The sequence below is a fragment of the Myxine glutinosa genome, chromosome 2 (assembly GCF_964187855.1).
Source record: "Myxine glutinosa chromosome 2, kmMyxGlut1.1, whole genome shotgun sequence".
Classification (NCBI taxonomy): Eukaryota; Metazoa; Chordata; class Myxini; order Myxiniformes; family Myxinidae; genus Myxine; species Myxine glutinosa.
The window spans coordinates 206,359,611-206,383,804 of NC_136262.1; the positions used below are offsets into that span (position 1 = coordinate 206,359,611).

General features: G+C 46.9%; 2 protein-coding genes across 3 annotated transcripts in view; both read left to right on the forward strand.

Moving 5' to 3' along the window:
- Positions 1–24,194, forward strand: part of ATP6V1B2 (ATPase H+ transporting V1 subunit B2) — a 181,931-nt gene that overhangs the window by 19,142 nt on the left and 138,595 nt on the right. The gene's annotated exons all lie outside the window — the stretch shown is intronic.
- LOC144890941 (uncharacterized) lies at positions 1,118–3,436 on the forward strand. Its single transcript, XM_078772829.1, has 2 exons — positions 1,118–3,158; positions 3,244–3,436. Exon 1 carries the CDS (start codon positions 2,338–2,340, stop codon positions 2,824–2,826), a length of 489 nt encoding a protein of 162 aa, XP_078628955.1. The 5' UTR covers positions 1,118–2,337; the 3' UTR covers positions 2,827–3,158; positions 3,244–3,436.

The following is a 24,194-nucleotide window of genomic DNA, read 5'->3' on the forward strand; positions in this document are numbered from 1 at the left end:
TGGTAAATGTCCAACCCAGTGCCAAAATAAGTTGTATAACAGTCAAAACTAGAATGACACTGTGGAGAGGATACCTCCGCCAGGCTGAACAGTTTACGTTTTGAATCCCACTGATTGGCCGGATCTGGGTCCAGTCCCAAACCAAAATCTAATTGGCTTGCTCTTGTCACATCACTCAATGGTGAAGAGTCACTTAAAAAATTCTACTCACTGGATCCGGATCCGAATCTTCATCAAAATTGAATCGATTCTTCCTTGTCACACACACAACCTGTCCACCAAGTTTTGTTCAAATCCATTTAATAACTTTTTGAGATATCCTGCTATGTATCGTTTTTGGCCCCTTTCTCTCAATGGTGAAGAATCACTTGAGAAATTAAATAATTCCCATATCCGAATCCATATTCAGATATTCACCAAAATCGAATCGATTTTTCCTTGTCATACACAACCAGTTCACTGGTAATTCCCTGTGTGTCGTAAAAAGGCGACAACCAGGGTTGGCGGCAGGAAGGGCATCCGGCCGTAAAACATTGCTTCAAAAAGGGGACCAAAAAAACAACAACCACGGTCCCCGAAAAAGGCCAACCCCCGCTTTGTGGGGAAAAATGGCCTCTAAACGGTGGTTTTTATACACAACCAGTCCACCAAGTTTCGTCCAAATCCGTCCATAACTTTTTGAGATATCCTGCTACGTATCGTTTTTGGCTCCATCTCCCAATGGTGAAAAATCACTTTTAAAATTCTTGGAGCCGAATCTGGATCTTCACCAAAATCTAATCATTTCGTCCTTGTCACATACGCTACCTCTCTGCCAAATTTTGTCCGAATTCGTCCACAACTTTTTGAGATATCTTGTTCACAAACAAACAAATGGTGAAACGGACAGATAGGGGTGAAAACATAACCTCCATCCACCTTTGGTGACGGAGGTAATAAAACGTATCCATACTGTATCATTTGCTTGTATGGTAAATAAAACCTGAATTCATCTGCTTCAAGTGCTAATTTTGCAGGTTATGGGGTAATTCGTGATGATGATGGACATCTGGCCACAAGATTGAATGTAATAAAACTGAGATTTGATTACCTGTAAAAAATTATGCTGATGCGTCTTGACGATGCAAACGGTCAAAGATATCTCCAGGGAACCATTATGGAGTTGTTATGGAGGATGCCGAAGGCTGTATATCTCCAGGGAACATTTTGATGATTCAGCCCTCGTACACAACTTGCTTCCTGTCTTTTAACCGAGCTTCACCTTTAAACCCTATCTTGCCTTTATTACATCCTATTTATATTGTAGTCCGCAGCTATAGAGTCTGCTTGAGGGACTAATGCAAATCTTGGTTGAGAGATGGGAAACTTCGAGGAGTTTCTTGATGATCGTGTGCCAGTATTTTACTGCATTGCAGGAAGTGTATATAGGGTGTTCCAAAAATATCTGGCCAACTTTAGTCGGTAATATGTTCTTGGGTAAAATGCCAGGGGCACAGAAAAAGCCCCTTTATATAAGGATATGTTCCATATGGCAAAGTATAGAAAATAAGGGACATTCCGTAGCTTGTAGAAAATGCCAAACAAAAAAACAAAATAAGGGGGCATTCAAAAAATCTCGTGTGCATGCTGGACAGCCCTTGTGTTTTGTGGAGGAACCAAGTAATGCTCCAGAAAAGTTCATATAAAGGGCTGCCAATTTGATTCATACAGCTGCATGAAGAAGTAAATGTATTTTATTTGCCAGATGTAGGGCGCCCCTTTATACAGACTTGGCATTTCATATGGAATATTTTTTTTGTGGGGGTGAACTTACTTTTCAAGATGTCTTAGAACCAAAAGTTCATTGGAATTATGTTGAAATTATTCTAGATTTTGTTAATGTGACCTTTAAAAGAAACAAAAACCACATTTGACATTTCGAAACAAATAAATTGATCCTTGAAAGTGATGTAAACTGATATTGAACTCAATTCATGGACAGTACTGTGTTAAACTTCTGTACGTTTTCCAGAAGTATGTCTTTATTTTGCACATTAGCCAATTTTTTTAAAATAAAAACAAAAGTTAAATTACGACTGGGATTACGGACAGTAAAATTACAGTTCAGTACTTCGTGTAACCCCCACGAGCATTCAGGAGAGCACGTACACGTTGAGGCATGCTGTTCACGAGATTTGCCAAGGTTTGGGCAGGAATCGCTTGCCATGCAGTGACAATAGCATGCTGCAATTCACGCACAGAGGTCGGCTGCTGGTCCAAGTGGTCGATTTGACGCGTTAATTCTGCCCACAAGTTCTCTATCGGATTCATATCCGGGGACATGGCAGGCCACTCCATATGCTCTACACCACGGTCAGCAAGAAAGTGTTGGATCATGCGAGCACGATGAGGCCGTGCATTCTCATCTTGGAAGACAAAGTTTTCTCGAAAGGCTGCACGAGCAAATGGAAGCAATGTTTCTTCCAGAATGGCCCTGTACTTGAACTGGTTCAGGTTTCCATTCAGAACAACAAGGTCAGTTTTGCTCCCTGCATGAAAAGCAGCCCAAACGGTCACCCCACTACCTCCAGCTTGGACTCTTGGCACTATACAATCTTTGTTGTAGGCTTCATGCACTTGTCTGCGCACTTGGACGCGGCCATCTTGACGATAGACCAGAAATCTAGACTTGTCACTGAAGATCACGTGATTCCAGTGTCCTGGCTGACATTGACGGTGCTCTCTGACCCACTGCAATCGGCGCGGGCGGTGTTGTCTGGTCAGGCGTGGCTTTCTCAGGGGATGCCTGGCACGATAGCCTGCTTGAACCAGTCGTTGGTTGACTAGCCTTCTGGATACAGGCACATTTGTCAGTTGCTGCCACTCAGCCCGAAGCCGATTAACTGACTTGGTACGGCCATTGCGGACTAACCGGTGCAGCTGGCGATCATCCCTCCTTGTGGTTCTGCGGGGACGTCCTGGCCTTGGTATTGGAGTAAGGACACCCCTCTGAGCATTTCGTTTCAGGATCTTTGACACCTGACCTTGAGTGATGCCATACTGCCGAGCAATAGCACGCTGTTTCATGCCGTAATTTCGTAAAGCCACCACGCCATGACAAACAGCATTGTCGAGTTGACGGACCATCTCCAGAGGAAGCGGCAATAACTTTTGGAGAAGTGCAGCAGTTGTTTTCCACTAATACAGAACGCATAAACCCTTGTATGTCTTAGAACATACAAGTACCAGTCGACCAAGCCCAAGTGCAGCAGACTGTGAAGCCAATCATCAAATGCACCTGTCGTACATTTTGCCACGCCACCTGTGATATAATCCTGTTGTTGACTTCTTGCTGCGACAGACAATCAGTGACATGGTTCTTTTAACAAATAAATCACCAAAGTGTAAAAGAAACTCACCAGATTGATATACTGAGTTAAGAAAGTAAACCCAAGTCAAGAAAAAAAAAAATTCCATATTAAATGCCAAGTCTGTATGAACTTCATATGAACGTCACCCTAAATCTTTGTCATGACCTTACTCGTGTAATCTATGCGACTGAGCATTTGCAAGGCAAATGCCTTGCATTTGGTGCCGTCATTTTGTTTGTTTTCCTGCAGAATCTGCACCTTATCGGCACCAAGCTTTAGTATTTTATGCAAAATCCTGCATACAGTGATGGTTGGTAGTCCCAGTTGTCTGGATGCTTGTTGGATTGACTTTCTGGGACTTTGTTGAAATAATTCACCCACTCGTTCCATGTCTGCTGCACTTGGGCTTGGTCGACTGGTACTTTTCTGTTTCTGACAACTTCTAGTCTCCTTAAACCTCTTGTACCACTCTCTGATACTAGTCAGTGATGGCGGATTACTTCCATACCTTGTACGGAAATTACGCTGAACTTGCGTGTCAGATCTCATCTCGCTGAACCATTTGACGCACTGAGCTTTTTCCTGTGGAGTCACCATTTTCTTTTACATTAAAACACCAGACCTGAAAATAAAGAAAACTTTGAGTTTCTGTATCATATAAAACAAAGGGCATCATTGTGTCATTTATAGTACTAAATATATTAACAACTAAAGTTGTCCATGTCTTTTTGGAACACCCTGTGTTTTTGGAATGTGTCTCCTGGAGCAGCTGGGGAGTCCCGAGATATTTAATGTATGCTCAGAATGTATAATTTCGAATCGTGAGAACCAACTTAATTTGTATTGCTTCCAACCATAGTTGGTGGAATTTAGCAACTCTTTGCCTGCTGTCTTGTAACTCTGCTTTGCTTTGATTTGATTTATTGCATGGTGGAAATGATAAGATCCTGTAAAATGTCTAATGCTTTGTGCCCCAAATGAATATATTGTGGTGCTGTGCATACACGACTCGATTACCAAAAAGGTAGGCCACAACGCGTGGATACAAACGAAAGCACTTTATTACAAGCTCGCACATCAGCACTGGACGGGCTCGACCTTAGAGCCCGCATATATGTCCCGAGGCCACGCCTTTCCCCCGGGCGTGGCCGAAAGGCGGGGCATGTATCTCAGTTCCACGCCCGGACGCTCGCGCCACCCACTGGTGCGCGGAATTATTGACCATTGTACCCGCCACACGCGCCCGCCCCCCCCCCCCCCCCCAGAATTCCCGTGCACCTAAAGGGTGAGCTTGCGGGGAAGCCGGATGACCTGGCCGAAACGCCCCTTGGCGATGCGTGCAGTGCTGGGGGGTAGCGGGCTGGGGGGTGCCGGGGGCCTGACCGCCGGGGGGCGGCCTCGACGCGGAGGCAGAGCTGCTTGCGGGGGGTGGTCCAGATCGAGGTGGGCCGGCTTGAGGCGGTCCACGGAGATACGATCCGGGGCACCGCCGATGTCCACAGTGAAATGTTTGTCCCCGGTCTCCAGCACGCGGAAGGGCCCGTCGTACGGGGGCCGCAGTGGTGGGCGTCGTGCCGGACGAAAACGTACTCCGCTTTGCGAAGCTCCGGGGCGACGTGGCAGTGCGGGCAACCGTGGTGTGCCGTCGGCACCGGGGCGAACCTCCTGGCGGTCTCCTGCAGGGTGGAGCGCTGTTGCGCCGCGGACCAAGGAACCGTGGAGTCAGGGATAAATTCGCCCGGCACCCGCAGCGGTTGTCCGAAGACCAGCTCCGCCGAGGACGCGCGCAGGTCGTCCTTGGGCGCTGTCCTGAGGCCCAGCAGGACCCAGGGGACCCTGTCGGCCCAGCTGCCGTCGCGGAGGCTGGCCCGAAGCGCGGCCTTCATCGAGCGATGAAAGCGCTCGCACAGGCCATTTGCCTGGGGGTGGTAGGCCGTGGTGCGCTGCAGTTTGACGCCGAGCCCTTGCGCCACCGCTCCCCAGAGCTCCGAGGTGAACTGGGGGCCGCGGTCGGACGAGATGTCCGAGGGGGCACCAAACCGGGCAACCCACGTGGCGATGAAGGCTTGCGCGACGTCAGTCGCAGTCGTCGCCGCCAATGGCACGGCCTCTGGCCACCGGGTGGTGCGGTCCACCATGGTGAGGAGGTGGGTGAACCCGCACGAGGGGGGCAGAGGTCCCACCAAGTCGACGTGGACGTGGTCGAACCGACGCTCGGGCACCGTAAACGGGGCCAACGGGGCCTGGGTGTGGTGGTGGACCTTTGCGCGCTGGCATGAGAGGCACCTCCTGGCCCAGTCGCGGACGTTCTTCCTGAGGCCATACCAGACGAACTTCACCGCGACGAGCTTCTGGGAGGCCTTCGTGCCCGGGTGGGACAGGCCGTGGATGGCGTCGAAAACCGGGCGCTGCCAGCCAGCGGGCACGATGGGGCGAGGCCGGCCGAGGGAGACGTCGCACAAGAGGGCCGTGCCCGCGACGTCGAACGGCACCTCGGTGACGCGGAGGGCCGTGACGGCGGTCCGCAAGGCCTGGACGTCGGGGTCGGCGGTCTGGTCCTCCGCCATCCGGGCATAGTCGATCCCGAGGTGGACCGCGTGTGCGACGGACCCGGAAAGGCAATCCGCCACCGGGTTGTCTTTACCCGCGACGTGACGGATGTCCGTCGTATACTTGGACACGGCAGAGAGATGACGCTGCTGCCGGGCCGACCATGGCTCGGCGACCTTGGCCATCGCGAACACAAGGGGCTTGTGATCGACGAAAGCCGTGAATGGGCGGCCCTCGAGCAGATGGCGGAAGTGCCGGACCGCCAGGTGGAGTCTGAGCAGCTCGCGGTCGAAGGTGCTGTAGCGGCATTCGTGCGGGCGAAGCTGCCGTCTAAAAAACGCCAGCGGCTGCCAAGCACCACGCACCCACTGCTCGTGCACCGCGCCCACCGCAAAGTCCGACGCGTCGGTGGTGAGGGCGATTGGTCCATCGGGCGCCGGGTGCGCCAGCATGGTGGCGTTGGCCAAGGGCAGCTTTGCGCCCGCAAACGCCACGTCCATCCGCTCCGTCCAGGCGATGTCACCTTTGCCCGCGCTTCCCCCGGAGGGCCTCGTGCAGGGGGTGCACGAGCTGGGCGACGCGGGGCACGAAGCGGTGGTAAAAATTGACCATGCCCAGGAATTCCTGGAGCCCCTTGATCGTGCGGGGGCGCGGGAAACTCTTGACGGCCTCCACTTTGGCCGGTAAAGGGATGGCCCCGTGCCTGGTGATGCGGTGCCCCAAGAAGTCGATGGCGGTGACGCCGAAACGGCACTTCGCGGGGTTGATGATCAGGCCATGCTGGCCCAGGCGTTCGAAGAGCGTGCGGAGGTGGAGCAGGTGCTCCTCCCAGGACGCGCTCGCGACTAGGATGTCGTCCAGGTAGACGTAGATGAAAGGTAAGTCGCGCAAGACGCTGTCCATGAGCCGCTGGAACACCTGGGCTGCATTCTTCAACCCAAAAGGCATCCGCAGGAACTCAAAGAGGCCGAAAGGGGTGATGACGGCCATCTTTGGGACGTTGTATGGGGACCTGGTGGTAGCCCCGGATGAGGTCCACCTTAGAGAAAACGGTCGTGTTTGCCAAGCGGGCGGAAAAGTCTTGAATATGCGGGACCGGGTAGCGGTCGGGGGTGGTGGCATCGTTGAGCCGGCGGTAGTCACCGCACGGCCGCCATCCGCCGCCGGGCTTGGGCACAATGTGCAGAGGAGAGGCCCAAGCGCTGTTGGAGCACCGTACGATGCCCAGCCGTTCCAGAGTGGCGAACTCCGCTTTCGCCACGGCGAGCTTCGTGGGGTCGAGGCGGCGCGCACGGGCGTAGACCGGTGGGCCGACGGTGGGTATATGGTGCTCCACCCCATGTTTGACGGCCACCGCTGAGAAGGTGGGCCGCGTGAGTGCCGGGAAACTGGCGAGGAGGCGGGTAAACTCGTCCGCTGCCGGAAGCGAACAAACTAATCTCGCCGGGACGGAACCACTCAGCAAGCCGCTTGGCGAGCCGATTGGCGAGCCGCTCGGTGAGCCGGACAGCGAGCTGCTCAACGAGCCACTCAGCGAACAAGTGAGCGAGCTGAAGGTTTCGGCCTGGATGAGACGTCGACGCTTAACGTCCACCAACAGCCCATTCGCACAAAGGAAGTCCGCACCGAGCAGGGCCATTGGCACGCTGGCGGTGACAAACGACCATTGGAAACGCTGCCCTCTGAACCGCAGTGAGAGGCAACGCTTCCCAAATGTGCGGATGGATGTTCCGTTGGCGGCAAGCAAAGCGGGGCCCCGGCCCGCGGCTTGCTTGTCGGACGCGGAGGCAGGGAGGACGCTTACCTGCGCTCCGTGTCACACAGAAAACGACGACCAGACGAGGTGTCCCTGATGAACAGGAGGCTGCCGGAATGGCCGACGCTCATGGCCGCAAGTGAGCGCCGGCCCGGTCGTTTCCCGACCCGTCAAAATAACACGGCGGGTGGCACGTTCTAGCCTAGTGGCCGAACCTGGCATGGTAGTACCACCAGGTTTGCGGCGGCGTCGGCCGTGGCGGTGGTGGTGGTGGTGGCGGTAGTGGGCGGGGCGTAGCAGCGGCCACGAGGGAAGCAGGGGGCGCTGGAGCCTCCGCACCGGGATACACTACGGCAGCACCGTACACCGACCCCGTGTCGCAGGCCGCGAAAAATTTGTCGGCCTCTCCGGCCAGGGCGCGGGGTTCCGTTATTTTGGAACCGGCCAGGGCGAGGCGCACCTGTACAGGTAGCTGGCGGAGGAAAAGTGCTCGGAACAAGAAATCCGGGCGCTGGTCTCCAAGCAGGGACAGCATAAAATCCATCCGGACGGATGGTCGTGTGTCGCCGAGGGCGGGAAGGTCCAGGAGGCGGTCGGCGCGTTCGACCTCCGTGAGCCCGAACGTGGCGAGGAGGAGACGTTTGAGCGCCTCGTACTTGTGGTCGCCCGGTGGGCGCCGAAGGATGGACACGACGCGGGCGGCAGTGCTGGGCCCGAGGGCGGCGACCACGTGGTAGTACCTGGTCTCGTCCGCCTTGATGTCCCGGAGTTGGAATTGAGCTTCGGCCTGCACAAACCAAACGTCGGCTTGCGCTTCCCAGAACTCCGGGAGTTTGATGGCGACGGCGTTGATAGCCATGGCGCGTTCGGGGGTCAGCGACGGCTGAACCAGTCGGGGTCACCAGTGTGGTGCTGTGCACACACGACTCGTGGCCTACCTTTTTGGCAATCAACGCGTGGATACAAACGAAAGCACTTTATTACAAGCTCGCAGATCAGCATTGGGCGGGCTCGACCTTAGAGCCCGCATATATGTCCCGAGGCCACGCTTTGCCCCCGGGCGTGGCCGAATGGCCGAAAGGCGGGGCATGTATCTCAGTTCCACACCCGGATGTTCGCGCCACCCACTGGTGCCCGGAATTATTGACCATTGTGCCCGCCACAATATCTTGTATTTCCAATCTAGTTTGTGGAGTTATGCAGTTATGCAGACCTCTTCCAAACCAAAAAATTTGTAGGCCACCACCCATGACGATCAAAGTGACACACAGTCACTTGGTGCAAAGGTCCTTTGGAGTCATTTGACAGGAAAGTACTTGTGTAGTCATACTATTGGCCTTTGTAGATGCAACCTACTAAGACCTTGTTCCTCACCTGGAAGCTGCACTGAATGCAGCAAGAAAGTCACAAATTTGGAGTCGGGTAAAGGTTACATCTCTTTTTTTTTTTTCCTCTCATTGATGACCTCACAGTCTCCTCGGGGTCCTTGAACAGCAGGTTGGGAACCCCTTGTGGAGATGATTATAAGCTTCACTGTTCGGTTAAAATATTGCAATCTCACAAGTTTTATCATTCGCATGTAAACTTGTTGCAACATTGTAGCAATAGTATGCTACCAGTATAATAAAGTCACCTTCTATGATTAGTTGTATAATACTTGTTTAAACATCATTTATTACCCGGCACACGCAAAGTGAAAAGCGGTGTTGAGCAATTGGTTCACTTTATCTGGTTACTAACATCGGTTTTTGATTGGGGCACAACTTCGGTTTCAATAGAATGTTGTATTGTGAACACAAATCGGAATATGAATTGGAAAACAAATCTGTCGCTTAGCAGTACATTGTGTTTTGTATTACCTCCCCAAACCCCGGTCACGGTGCACCTCAGAGTCTGCAGCGGGAACACAGCAGAAAGATTTGTGATTTTGCGTTTTCTAATAAACCATGGTAAAACCACACCAATGCAATTGTACAACAAAACAAGTAATATTGTATTAATAACTCTCACATACACAATAATAACACTATTAAAGAAAGTACAATGAAAATGTCACTTGCATCAAATGAACAATACATGTGATGGTGCCATCATTCCCCAATGCTCTCGAAGCAATGAACTCACGATACGCCAACTGTGAGTGGAATGTAACATTCCCCAAAGTCCGTGCACGGATCCCCACGCTGGTTGGAGATCGAGGTCATGCAGAATGGCAAATCGATAGGCAAGTATTGGCGTGACTGTGGATGAGGAGTTACGAGGTGAAAGGTCGATATGGGAATGGAGCCGATAGGTAAACCAACGGCAATCAACACGATGAGGTCGATATGGAAATCCCAATGGCAAAACAAGATGCACCAAGCGGACAGCCTCTTCTTTGAGGACAAAATGGCGTATAGGCCCATACTGGAGGCTCTTGTGTTTTTTTTTTTTTTCCAACAATAACACGCTTAGTAATAAAACCTGAGACACAGGTTTAATTGCACTCGCAATATATAACGATGTCAAGGGCAATCCCTTTCACGGGAAGCCTCAACTCATTCGCGACCAATATCAAAAGGGTCTGCTCACAGCTTTGACGCGATTCACGGCTGTATCTCTCATGGCCGTTCTCCTCCTCCTCCACCTGCCGGTTCTTTGCCGCGTTTTTCTTTTTCCTCCACAAACATTTATTTTTACCTTTTCCTAAAGTCATCTCCATTTCACACAAAAAAAAATCTTGATAGCAAAATTACCTGACACTAGAAATCCTACAAGTGTATAATAACAGCAAAGACGGAAGTGACGGATCCGTAACAATTGGCTCTGCAATTCATCCTGATCGCACATGCACAGAGAGGAGTGAGATAATGTTTTTTTATTCTGTCAGGCAGTCAAACAAAATAAACGAGAAAGAGCAATCAGAAATTGCAGACCGTCGTCAGGACGTGTTTATATTTTGTGTTTATTTGCTGCTTGGTATGGTGGTTTATTGACGACGTAGATTTATGTTCAATCCAATATGGCTGCCGAACCACGTGAACGATGACGTCATCAATTTAATTCTCACCTACAATTTATGTGCAGATTACACTGAAGAAATTTCAAACTGATCAGATCAAGCATTCTCCTTGTCTATGATGTCATAATGAAGGCACCGATGACATCATTAATATATATTGTTACGGTCCGCGGATTAGATGTTATTTTTTACCGAGCGGTGGTGTAACCGCGGCCGAACAGTTGTTCCCCGACTAAACCCGATTCACCCGATTCACCCAAACGTTGGCCGTATCGCACCACAGATACTCAATCTGGAAAACTCTAAAGCGACCGAATGCAAAGAGGAAGAAGAAGACGTACAGAAGAGTAACGGGGTTTATTATGTACACATACACAAGCAAGAAGAACAGTCACGATTATTTACAGGGGACATGAGACGCAGGCGACACAGTGCAAATTACTAGCTTATCTAACAGGCTTACTTAATACCCAGGACAGAACAAACGAAGACACAGACTCACGCGGGGAATTGCAGAGTGGATTGACTGGAAGGAGAGGAAAGTCCACTGGGTCCGGCAGCACGATCCGCATGTTCTGCAGCCGCCGTTCCTTCGCGGCCCTGCTCCGAACTGCCGTCCAGGCCCCTAAGCGGCTGGCGAGCGTTGTTGCTGCTGCTGCTGTAGACGCTGCCGCTGGCGAGCAAGGTGACGAATAGCAGGCTTTTGCGCTTCCCTGGATGACCTCTGCTTTTGGACCTCACAACTCAGCTCTGCTCTGACGACCCAGCTCTTTCCTTTGCACCTCACCACGCAGCTCAGCTCAGCCTTGGACCTTTTTGCAACTCTCTTGGACTCATCTGCTTGTCTCCTTTTTTGGGGAGCGTCCTCACGGCGGGTTATATAGGCCCCGCCCTTCACCCTTTGCGAACCTCCCCCAAGCATTCTTTCTCCGCCCTCTCAAGCCAAACCCCTCGTTCTGGGTTGGATGAGCGGGGCCGACTTACTCCTCCCCTCTATGACGAGGTGGAGACCCGCCTTTCTTCCCCAACCCTGCCTCGTGGTCAATGGCGGCTTTGGAGGGGATGTAATTGCCAAATTGAGGCTTGGCCATTACGAAAGGGGAAATGGAGGTTTTTGGGAATGGGAATGAAGGGAATCTATCTCTTTTACTCGGTGCAATGGAGTGTCATTCTAATGGAAGACAAGGCCTTACTCTAAAACACATAATAAAGATATAAACTACTGAACAAGGGTTTTATCGGGTCCTGCAATGTGGTGTTTCATGGAATAACTACCGAGACGCCCTTTTTATCTTTACACAACTCCGGAGGCAGGAGGCGCAGAATAAACAATAATAATAATAAAGCACACAAAAAAAAAAAATACAGTCCTCATATCCGCAACAATATGTTGTTCCCAATGGGGAGTATTTGACAATAAGACATGTTTCAATATTTTCCATGGAGTGGTTTTGGAGACATGGCCGTGCAAATTTTATTTTGTATTTCACCCCACCCCCAAGATGGCACCCATACTACGTGACCTATGACAACATAATTATAAAAAATATACAAGGGGAGGCGCTCCTATGTTGAAAATTTTGAACGGTTGCAGAGAAAAGCATACGCGTTCTGTGCGGACAGACAGAAACAATCTAACCCAAATGCAACACCCTCTCCTCTGTTGAGGCTAAAACTATCCCCCAATTGGGCTGATGTTTATCTGTTGAGGTCATAGTTGAGGTCACAAAAATGTAAGATTGAGCGATCCTGCAGACCATCAAGTAGATATCAGGTTTCAGAGCACTCAGTTGGTAAATAGGGAATGAGTAAGGAATCTGAGGTTTGAGGGGGTAACATTCAATCAAGTGATGAGGGAGAAAGAAAAAAAAAAAAAACCTTCAGAGGCCATTTTTCCCCGCAAAGCGGGGATTGGCCTTTTTCGGGCACCGTGGTTGTTGTTGTTTTTGTTGGTCCCCTTTTTGAAGCGATGTTTACGGCCGGATGCCCTTCCTGCCGCCAACCCTTTTTGTTGCCTTTACGACAAACAGGGAATTACCAGTGAACTGGTACTCAATTAGCCGACCTCGGAAGGATGACAGGCTGTCAACCCCCCTGGCGTTAATTCAGCGATCGACCGGGATTCGAACCCAGGATCCTAGGATCCTAAGCTGGCACCCTAGCCGCTAGCCCAACACCAGGCTAATCAAGTGATAAGGGAGAGTAGCGAAAATGGCAAAAAGTTAACAGTATGACGGACATCCAGACATCATGACCCATTTTACAAGTTATCTGTTTGAGATGAGATGACGTAAGAATCATTCCCAAGAGGAAACTTACTGTTTTTTGTGACATCATAAAGCACACAAACATCAGGCATGAAGATTCTTAATTGAGATATAGGGCCCAAAACAATATATAGCACCGAGTCAACCCAATAAATGCTATTTACCATAGCAGTGCCTCCTCATGAATAATATTTTAATAATAATCATGGCATCATAGGTCATGTGGTACAGGCACCATCTTGGAAAAACTTTGCAACTCTATATCTCTGAAACCACTGCATGGAAAATAATTGAGACCTGGCTCATTGTCAACTACTCCCCATGGGGAATAAGATATGTTAATGATTATGTCATCGGTGCCTTCGTTGTGACGCCATAATTCGACAAATGCAACACATCCATCCGATCATTATGATTTTTTTTTCAGCAACTGTTGGTCTGATGGACACAACATTTTCACTATCGGAGCGCTTCCTCGTGTAGAATATTTGAATGATAATCATGACGCCATAGGTCATGTGGTACACAACACATCAACAACAACAACAACATGCATTTTAAGGCCATTTTCCCTGCAAGAGCGGGGGTTAGCCTTGCGGTCCCCATGACAATCTTCTCCATTTTGCCCTATTTTCTGCATCTCTCCTTGTTAACCCCCTTGCCCGCGTCTTCTTCCACCGTCTTTAGCCAAGTCTTTCTCGGTCTTCCCCGTCCTCTACTTCCTTCTACATTCATTTCCATCACTCTCTCAACCAGTCACTTTCATCCTTCCTCAACACATGACCAAACCATCTACCATCTCAACCTGTTCCTCTTCACAGCATCAATCACAGGCTCTATTCCCATCATCTTTCGCAATTCATCATTTGTCTTCCTCTCTCTCAGCGACACTCCGCACATCCACCGAACCATTCGCATTTCCACCCTTTCCAGCCTTCGTTGCTGCTCTACATTCATGACCCATGTCTCGCTCCCATAAATCACAACACTTCTCACACATGCAGCATACACCTTTCCCTTCAGCTTCAACGACACTCCCCTCCTCATCAGCACGCCACTCAGTTCCCGAAACTTCTTCCATGCACATCTCACTCTAGCAACCGTTGCCGAGTCTGATCCACCTTCTCCATTCAGCATGTCTCCGAGATAGCAAAATGTTTTCACACCTTCCAGCTTCACGCCGTCTCCAAGATACAACTCAACATTTCCTCCATCTGCAGCTCCCTCTGTGCACACCTTACATTTGAATGTAGCTGCCACACTGGTTAATGACCCTCTCAGACCACTACATTTTTGATGAACCCACTCAGCGCACATTGTACATTGAATGGAGTTCACTCCGACACCCTTCCTGCACACAGCACATGGCCACTTCCCAGTTCTTTCCACCTCACCACAATAATGACATGCTTTACCACTTGCCATCACCTTCGTCTTTCCTATATTCACCTTCAGACCTTTTGTCTCCATACTTTCCTTCCACTTGTTCATCTTTTCCTTCAGTCCATCCATACTTTCCGCAATCAACACCAGATCATCTGCATACAACAACTCCCACGGTAAACCCTCCTTTACGGTCTGAGCCAGCACCTCCATCACAGCTACAAATAGTAGTGGACTTAGTACCGACCCCTGATGCACTCCCACCTTCACCTCAAACTCACCACTGTTCCCGTCCTTCGTCCTTACAGCTGTGCGCGCTCTTTTGTACATTGCCATCACAACTCTGATCAACCATTCCTCCACTTCTAACTTCCTCAATGCCCATGTCAATACTTTGCATGGAACCCTATCAAATGCTTTCTCCAGATCAACAAACCCAAGAAACAACAACTTCCTCTTCTCCATGTACTTCTCCTGCAACTGCCTCACAATAAAGAGCGCGTCTGTCGTTCCTCTTCCTGGCATAAATCCAAACTGCATTTCGTCGATCTTCACCTTCTTCCTTATCCTCCTCTCCAACACCCTTTCCAATACCTTCATTCCATGCTCCAATAACTTTATCGCTCGGTACGAGCCACACTCCAGAGGGTTACCTTTCCCCTTGTATAGAGGGACAAGGGTACTCGGTTCCCAATTCACTGGAATGCGGCCTTCTTTCACCACCAGATTACAGATCTCTGTCATTCTCTTCACACCCCAACTTCCTGCTGCCTTCAACATATCTCCCACAACTCCCGTCGGCCCTCCCGCTTTTCTACTCCATTGCTTTATCGCTTCCTCAACTTCCTTCTCAGTTATCTTCTCTGCCGGTCCTAAAACTGGGTTACTCTCTATGTTGCCATCCCATTCATTCTCTGTATTCAACAGCATTTCCATATAACTTTTCCATCTGGGTCCACAACGATTTGTCCCACTTCATCCTTCAAGCAACTCGCCCCCATCACATCACACCTCTTTCGCTATCTGCTTTGCAATCCTGAATACCGCTCTCTGACCCTCTTCCGAATCCAAGCGTTCTCCGAACATTTTCCTACATGTCTCCTGCGCCTTTGCTACCTCTTTCTTTGCAGCCTTCTTGGCTGCCTTATAATTTTCATGCTCTGCTTTTTCTGCTCCCGTACCCTTCGCCTTCTGCCACTCCTTGAACTTCTTCCTCTTCTCGTCAATCCTCTTTCCAACTTCATCATCCCACCACCATGTTTCCGAGTGCCTCTGTGGTCCATTTGTCCATCCACATTCCACATACCTCACGAACGGCTCCCAACAGACTATTTTTCATTTACATCCAACCACTTTCAAGCTCAACCACATCATCCTCGACCCGACTCAGCCTCTCTTTTAATGCCTCCCTTACTGCCACCTCTTTCAACCTCCACACCTTCATTCTCGGTTGGTACTTCACCCGCCGCGCTCTCCTCGCACCTTTCACCCTTATGTTGCAGACAACCAAATGGTGCTGTGAAACAGCCTCCTCCCCCGGGATCACCTTTGTGTCCTGGAGGTGCCCCCTATCTCGCCTACGCACCATCAGGTAGTCAACAGTTGTCGTCGACCCACCTGACGTGTATGTAACAAGCTTATTATCCCCTTTCTGGAACTGAGTATTACAAATCAACAAATCAGCTCCATCAGCAAACTCCAAAATCCTTTCACCTTCTCCATTTCTCACACCATATCCGTAACCCCCATGAACTCCCTCAAAACCGTCCATACTCCTTCCCACATGTCCATTTAGGTCTCCTCCTACCACAACAACTTCCTCATCTTTCACGTTTTCCATCAGCTTCTCCATCGCACACCAGAACCTGTCCTTCTCTTCATCTCTCCGACCAACCTGTGGAGCATATCCCGAGATGACGTTCACCAAGAGCTTTCCAATCATCATTTTCAGCATCATCAACCTATCACTCACTCTGGTCACACTCACCACACTGTCTACAAACTCCTCAGAAACAGGACACCAACACCATTCACGCCCTCCGGGCACCCTTGCCACACAAATTTGTATTTCTGTCCCTGCCTACCCTTCATCATTCTCACACCACTTCCCTTCCATCTCGTCTCTTGCACACAACATATGTCCACTCTTCTTCTGACCAATACTTCCACCACTTCTCCTGATCTCCCTGTCATTGTCCCTACATTCCATGTCCCAAACCTCAGAAACCGATCTCCACTTCAGGCTGTACCCTGCCCATATGTAGTTGTAATTGTCATAGTTCTCTTTTTGAGGCAATGTTTTTATGGCCGGATGCCCCTCCTGACGCCAAGCCTCTTAGTCGCCTCTTACGACACGCAGGGATATGGTGTACCTATTCTAACCAGGGTACACACTGTACACACCGGTCCAAGTCAATTCATGTAAAACTAAAAGCACAAGGATGGCCGAGTCGTCCTCCCAAATACATTACACATACAAGCTCCTCCACAAGCTTGAGATCACCATTGATAACAAAGAAAAGGTTAGTTTACACTGCACGTAAAGTAGCTAAGATGGCCAGGCGTACAGAATGTAAACGCAACACTTTCGAAGGTGATGATGCACGTAAGAAAATGCTTGATGCTTGATGAAATGAAAATGAAAATGCTTGATGAAAATGCTTGGTGCATGAAAAAAAAAACGATCAATAAACGATATTCCCAAATGGACATGGAGCACTCCCAAACATACCCAAATACAGACAAAGGGAAATCCAACTGAAAAACAAAGAGGTGTGATTTAGTGGGCACTTAGTCTTGAATCGGCTGGTGTATCTCGTCAGGAATCGTCAAAGATCGTCCGAGGCCCTGGCGTCTTTGCGCATGAAACGCACTCCTTGGCGCGAAGTAGGCCTTCCGCGTGAAGCGAACGGCCTTGGCATGCAGCTCGCTCTTCCCAGCCGTGCTTGTCCTCACGATGTCTGCACGGAAACCACAGCTCTCCGTCCACAGTTCCCCTCCTCATGACCGACCCCAGCAAGACGTCAGAATACAACCGCTCCTGATGAAGCCGGGACTCGAACTCGCACGACGTGAGAATGTCTTGCCTGATCGATGTACCTCCAAATTGGCTGGTGTATCTCGTCAGAGATCGTCTGAGGCCTTGGCGGGAAAATGTGTTCGTTGGCGCGAACTAGGCCTCGCTGCGTGTCCGCTCCACGCACAGCTTAAAGAAGATCCGCAGGACGAACCGCCGCTTCGAAGTCCGCACGAACCAGGACGCACAGCTTAAAGAAGGTCCGCAGGACGAACCGCCGCTTCGAAGTCAGCACGAACGACGATCTCTAAACTTTGATGCCGTGGAGAGTTCGAAAGTATGATTCCTCGCTCGAAGGACCGGAAGCTGGATCTTTAGAGAGACAGTGATGTGAGCCTGCATGTGGTACAGGCGCTATAAATAATAAATATAAAAAAATGATCGTTTTAAGGCCATTTTTCCCCGCTAGAGTGGGGGTTGGCCTTGCGGGCCCGATGACCTCATGGGGCCCTGTTTTGAGGCAATGTTTTTTTTTTATGGCCGGATGCCCTTCCTGACACCAACCCTTAGTCGCCTCTTGCGATGTGCAGGGATACGGTGTACCTATTCTAAATCGGGGTACACACCGGATCATTCATCCCAGCAAGCTGGTACTCAATTTGCCGACCTCGGTAGGATGACAGGATCAACCGCCCTGGTGTTAATTCAGCGATCGACCGGGATTCAAACTCAGGATCCTAGGATCCCAAGCCTGCACCCTAACCGCTAAGCCAACATCAGGCTAACATGTGGTACAGGTTCTATCTTGGAAAAAACGAAAAATGTTGCACCTCTATATCTCCAAAACCGCTGTTTGGAATTTTTTTTGAAACATGGCTCATTGTAAAGAACTTCATATGGGGAATAGGTGTTATTAACAGTCATTGGTGCCATAATTATGACGTCATAATTCGACAGGGACAACGCTTGGTCTGATCAGTTTGAAATGTATTGAGCGTGATCTATGCAACAATTATATTACAGAATATAAATTTATGATGTCATCGCTCACGTGGTCTGGCAGCCAAATTGGATCGAAGAAAAACAATGTTCAAAAACATAAGAGTTTGAACTCTCCTAGTCTCTCCTCTAGTCCTCTCCAGAAGAGAACTCTCTAGTCCATCCAAACTGTTTCACCGCCATTCCAATATATATATATATGTATATATGTATATATATATATATATATATATATATATATATATATATATATATATATATATGTATATGTATATATGTATATGTATATGTATATATGTATATATGTATATATGTGTATATGTATATATGTATATATGTATATATGTATATATGTATATATGTATATATGTATATATATATATATATGTATATATATATATATATGTATATATGTATATATATGTATATATATGTATATATGTATATATGTATGTATATATATATATATATGTATATATGTATATATATATAGATGTATATGTATATATGTATATATATATAGATGTATATATAATATATATATATGTATATATATATATATATATATATATGTATATATATATATATTACTTAAGTAAGTAATATATATATTTTTTTATTGTGTACATATCCATTCGTCATTTATTTTGATAGAGATATTTGACATAACAGCTTGGTTAAGATGGATGTGCATAATTAGGATGTGTGTTACAGAGGAGAGGGTATTGCATTTGGGTCCGTTTGTTACTTGCCGGAAAAATTCCGGCAAGTATGTTGGTTGGTTGGTTTGTCTGTCTGTCTGTTTGTGCGCAGTACTACGTCTACATTGTTGCACATAGCATCACCATACTTTACACACATATTTGCCTTGCCCTGGAATAGACTGTGCCCAATTTTTAACTCTCTAGGCCCAAGGTCAAGATCACCCAAAACGTGAAATCAGGGGGGTCGAGTTATCATTTAAAATATATTTCAAACCACTAGAACTCTAAAAGTACAAGAGATATGCCTACACTTACTGGTAGTGACATATACGACAGGAAGTCACATCCGACATTTCATTTGGCACCATGACCTTTGACCTTGTGACCTTGAAAGGTCAACTCAAGTTCTAAAAAAAAAAAAATTCTCATAACTCTGTCAAACATTATCCGATTCCCTTCTAGACAACACCCCTGAAAAAATAAAAGTACATTCCGGCAAGTCCTCGGTCTCTGACCGATTTTTAGTCCGTTTGTTTGTTACTTGCCGGAAAATATTCCGGCAAGTATGTTGTTTGGTTGGTTTGTCTGTCTGTCTATTTGTCTGTCTGTTTGTCTGTCTGTTTGTGCGCAATACTACGTCTACATCGTTGCACATAGAATCACCATACTATACAAACATATTTGTCTTGTCCTGGAATAGACTGTGCCCAATTTTTAACTCTCTCGGCCCAAGGCCTCCATTATGACATCATAATTCGATAATTCGACAAGTACAAAACTTTATCCAATCAAGATGCAATTTCTTGAGCACCATGTCGGCATAAACTGGTGGAGAAAAAAAAATTATGATGATGTCATCGGTCATGTGGTATGGGCGCCATCTTGGAAAACCCGAAAAACTTTGCACCTCTATATCTACGAAAGCGCTGCATAGAATAAAATTGAGACATGGCTCATTGTAAAGAACTCTCCATGGGGAATAAAAGATGTTAATGATGTCATAGGTGCCTCCATTATGACGTCATAATTCGACAAGTACAAAACTTCATCCGATCAAGATGAAATTTATTGAGCATAATCTAGGAATAAATTAGTTTAGAAAACAAATAATAATGACGTCATCGGTCGCGTGGTTCGGTCGCCATCTTGGAAAAACCGAAAAACTTGATCCAAAATGGCCGATTAAAAAAAAAAGTAGCTACATTCCGGCATGTCCTCGGTCTCTGACCGATTTTTCATTGGTTTGTTTGTCTGTTTGTCCGCACAGAATAAGTATGCTTTTCTCTGCAACCATTGGTCCGATTAACAGGAAATTTTCACAATAGCTTTCTCCTTCTGTAGATTTAAAAATTAATAATTATGACATCATAGGTCATGTGGTACGGGTGCCATCTTGGAAAAAAAAAAAAAAAACATTTGCACCTCTATATCTGAAAGTGCTGCGTAGAAACAATTGAGACATAGCTCATTGTAAAAAAAACTCCCCATGGGGAATAACATATGTTCAGGGTAGGAGTGACACCCATGCAGAATGTTTTTATGATAATTATGACGTCATTTTTCACGTGGTTATGGCAGCCATCTTGGATTAAAAGCAAATATTTAAAAATTATTTCTTGGAAACCGCTGAATTGGAAAATTTGAAACTTGGCACATTGTCAAATCCTCCCAATGGGGAACAAAAGCACGATAATGACATCATATGTGAAGTGATATACCAGCCAAAAATGTTTTAATCGAATTCCTTATCCTAAAAATCTGAAATTGCCTGCAAATGATCTATGACCCATTTGTATTGAAATAATACATTTATGACATCATAGGTCACATGGTTTGGCAGCCATATTTGATTGAAGGAAAATCTTAAATCACCCTATCGATGCTAAATTTTACAAATATCATCTAACAGCACTGTTGCATATAGTTTGAAAATGATGATGTCATGGGTTACATGGTTTGTCAGCCATATTAGAAAGAAACACGAACTTTATCCGATCAACACTAAACTTCACAAAAATGATCCCCTACCCATACATATGCAGAGTGATGGCATCTACCCATTGTGGGACTATGCGGAGGCATATTGGCCACGTAATCTTTGTTCTATTTTTAATTTAAAATTTCCATCATACTTTCAGTGTGCACTTTACCTTGCTGCATATTGGAAGTTTTTATGGAAAGGCAATTTGTAAGAATTGCAATCCGGTGAAAATTGTCAAAAACAACTTGGAAGAATGCACTTTATTGAGGAATGCCGTGAGGCCTTCGTCGGGGATGTTGCCTGATGTCCAAGCACAGGTGGCTGCGTGGGATAGGTGGCCCTTCACACAGGCTGTTTTATTGAATGCTTCTGCAAATAATAAAAGACCAGCTTTAAGCAACCATCTGTATCTTCTCTTCTTGTTATGCCCCTTCGAATATGTTTTTCACTCACATATAGGAATACACAACATAGTTTTACTTCTGTTTTGGCAAAATCTAGTTTTCGTTATCCTCCCAAAATTAACCGCTATTGCATATCTCGTGCGGCAGAAGACTTTTTGTGCGGGGACAATAATTGCGTAGTTTTGTTTGCGTGCATGCTAGGCTTCCGGAATACTCTCGTGGTTTTGGGTTGGTGTTAAGCACATTAATGACTTCGTTCACTGGATAACACTTTGTGACTGTTTTCACACTCCTGAGCACAGCAATGGCTTTGCTTCACACTGCCACTCACAGAGGCATGTCCCAATTACCATTTCTAGTTCACAAAGGTTTGTGAGCTAAGAGGGGGCTAGGGAAACAAAGGTCAGCATAACAGCCATCCCTCGGCCCCATTAAGGTCTGCACAATGGCCATGTAGAAGTGCTAGTGGTGCTTGTATGAGTCACATTCCACTTCAAGTTGAAAAATGATGAATTTTAAAAATTTGTTTAGTCTTTGTAAGTTTCTGTTGCTTTCATTTTGCATTCTGGTACGCTTTGTTTTATTTTTTTAGTGATTTATTTATTTGCTTATATGTCTTGGGCTGATCATTACGTTAAGTTTACCGCTTCGGTGTACACGTACTACTCCGACGTTGTAACCGTAAAACTGAACTGTTAGAATAAAGGGCAAAAATCTCTTCAATAATACCCTGATACAAATTGGATCGAAATGTCCTGCGGAGCGTTTTAAAAAGTTGTATTATGTGTCAAGCTACTCCTTGCAGCAGTAAAACATTTTTGTTTTTATTTCCAAATTGAAATGGGTTCATGTTCATGCAAAATTTCAAAGCATGGGGTTGGGTATTTGATAAAATAAAAAAAGCAAAAATTGAGGAAGAGGGGCATGCTCAAAGGATGCACAAACAAATACTCTAACAGCAAATTGAGTAGCTGAAGCTTCAAGCAGCTAAGGGAGGTTGGGGCTGGGGTTAGGTTTAGGTGAGAGTAAAAAAAATATATATATAAATCTCGAAGTACACGGGCCAGTCATAAGTAACCATAAAATGGCGATATAAATTCGAGAATGTAATGTGTGTAGTTGTAGACGACATATGTTATATCTATGGGTAAGAGTCATGTTTTGCCTGTATTAGATCTGGCAACATTGAGCGTATGACGTCAGTAGAGCAGTTCCAAGATGGCGGCTCCCTTAGAAGCATGCACCAGGGAGGGGAAACGTTCTGTCATCCGTTTATTGGGAAGTGAGGGTGTGAATCCCAGTGAAATCCATTCGTGGAATGAAGTTGCAATATGGTGACGCATGTTTATCGCTGTAGCAGGTGTATGACTGGGACGTGAAGTTTCAGAAGTGGAGTGCCCAGTGTGGCAGATGCTGCTCGCTCGGGCCGGCTTCACACAGCCGACACACCAGAAATGGTTGCAGGTGTTGAGCACGTGCTAAGGGAAAACCGTCGCATTACGTTGGATGAAGTGGTCTCCAAATTGAACATTATCCATGGTTCAGCACACCATATCATTCACAACATGCTGGGGTTCTGCAAAGTGTCTGCAAGGTGGGTGCCTAGACAACTCGCACCCAAACTGAAAGAATGGCGAGTGGACGCATGTGAAGAACTTCTGCAACGTTACGAAACAGAAGGTGCCGCTTTCTTACAGCGCGTAGTGACCGAGGATGAAAGCTGGGTCCACTACTTTCAGCCAGAAACGAAGCGGGCAAGCAAAGAGTGGCACCATTCAACTTCACTTTAAATGTAGAGAATGTAGAGTTAAATGTAAATGTGGAGCATTTGCATGCCCAGAGGGACCACAGTCCCCAGATCACAGTCATCCTTACAAAAATCATCTGAAACCAGCATTCAGATCAAAACGTTGTGGACTACTCACTACCGGTGTTTTGCTTTAGCATGACAATGCTCGGCCCCATACTGCCCGCGCTACATCTGCAGCAATCGAGGACCTGCATTTTGAGTGTTTTCCTCATCCACCCTACTCGCCAGACCTCGCACCTTCGGATTACCACATATTTAGGCCACTTAAAGAGGTGCTTGGTGGAACCACTTTCCGATCCGAGGAAGAAGTCCAATAGGCAGTGCACAAATGGCTACACAAGCAGGTAAAATATTTTTTTTTCGAGAGGAATCCAGGCCGAGAGTAAAGTGCTGGAAAAAATGCATTGAATGCAATGGGTATTATGTTGAAAAATAACACAGTTGCTACACACGTACATGCAATAAACAAGTTGTGAAAAATATTTTAAGGTTACTTATTGACTGGCAGTTCCTTTGACCTCATGGCTTGGTTTTTGCTCTGATATGCATTGTCAGTTGTGAGACCTTTCATAGACAGGTGTGTGCCTTTCCAAATCATGTCCAATGAATTGAATTTACCACAGGTGGACTCCAATCAAGGTGTAGAAACATCTCAAAGATGATCAAGAGAAATGGGAGGAACCTGAGCTAAATTTCAAGTGTCATAGCAAAGGGTATGAATACTTATGTCAATGTGATATTTCAGTTTGTTTAAAAAAAATTAATTTGCAAAGGTTTCTAAAATCCTGTTTTCTCTGTCATTATGGGGTATTGAGTGCAGATTGATGAGGGAAAAAATGAATTTAAACGATTTCAGCATGAGGCTGAAACAAAACAAAATGTGAAAAAAGTGAAGGGGTCTGAATACTTTCTGAATGCACTGTGTGTATGTATGTATATATATATATATATATATATATATATATATATATAT

Coding starts and splice junctions, on each gene's coding strand:
- LOC144890941 (XM_078772829.1), top strand. CDS start 2,338: ATGCTCTACACCACGGTCAGCAAGAAAGTGTTGGATCATGCGAGCACG.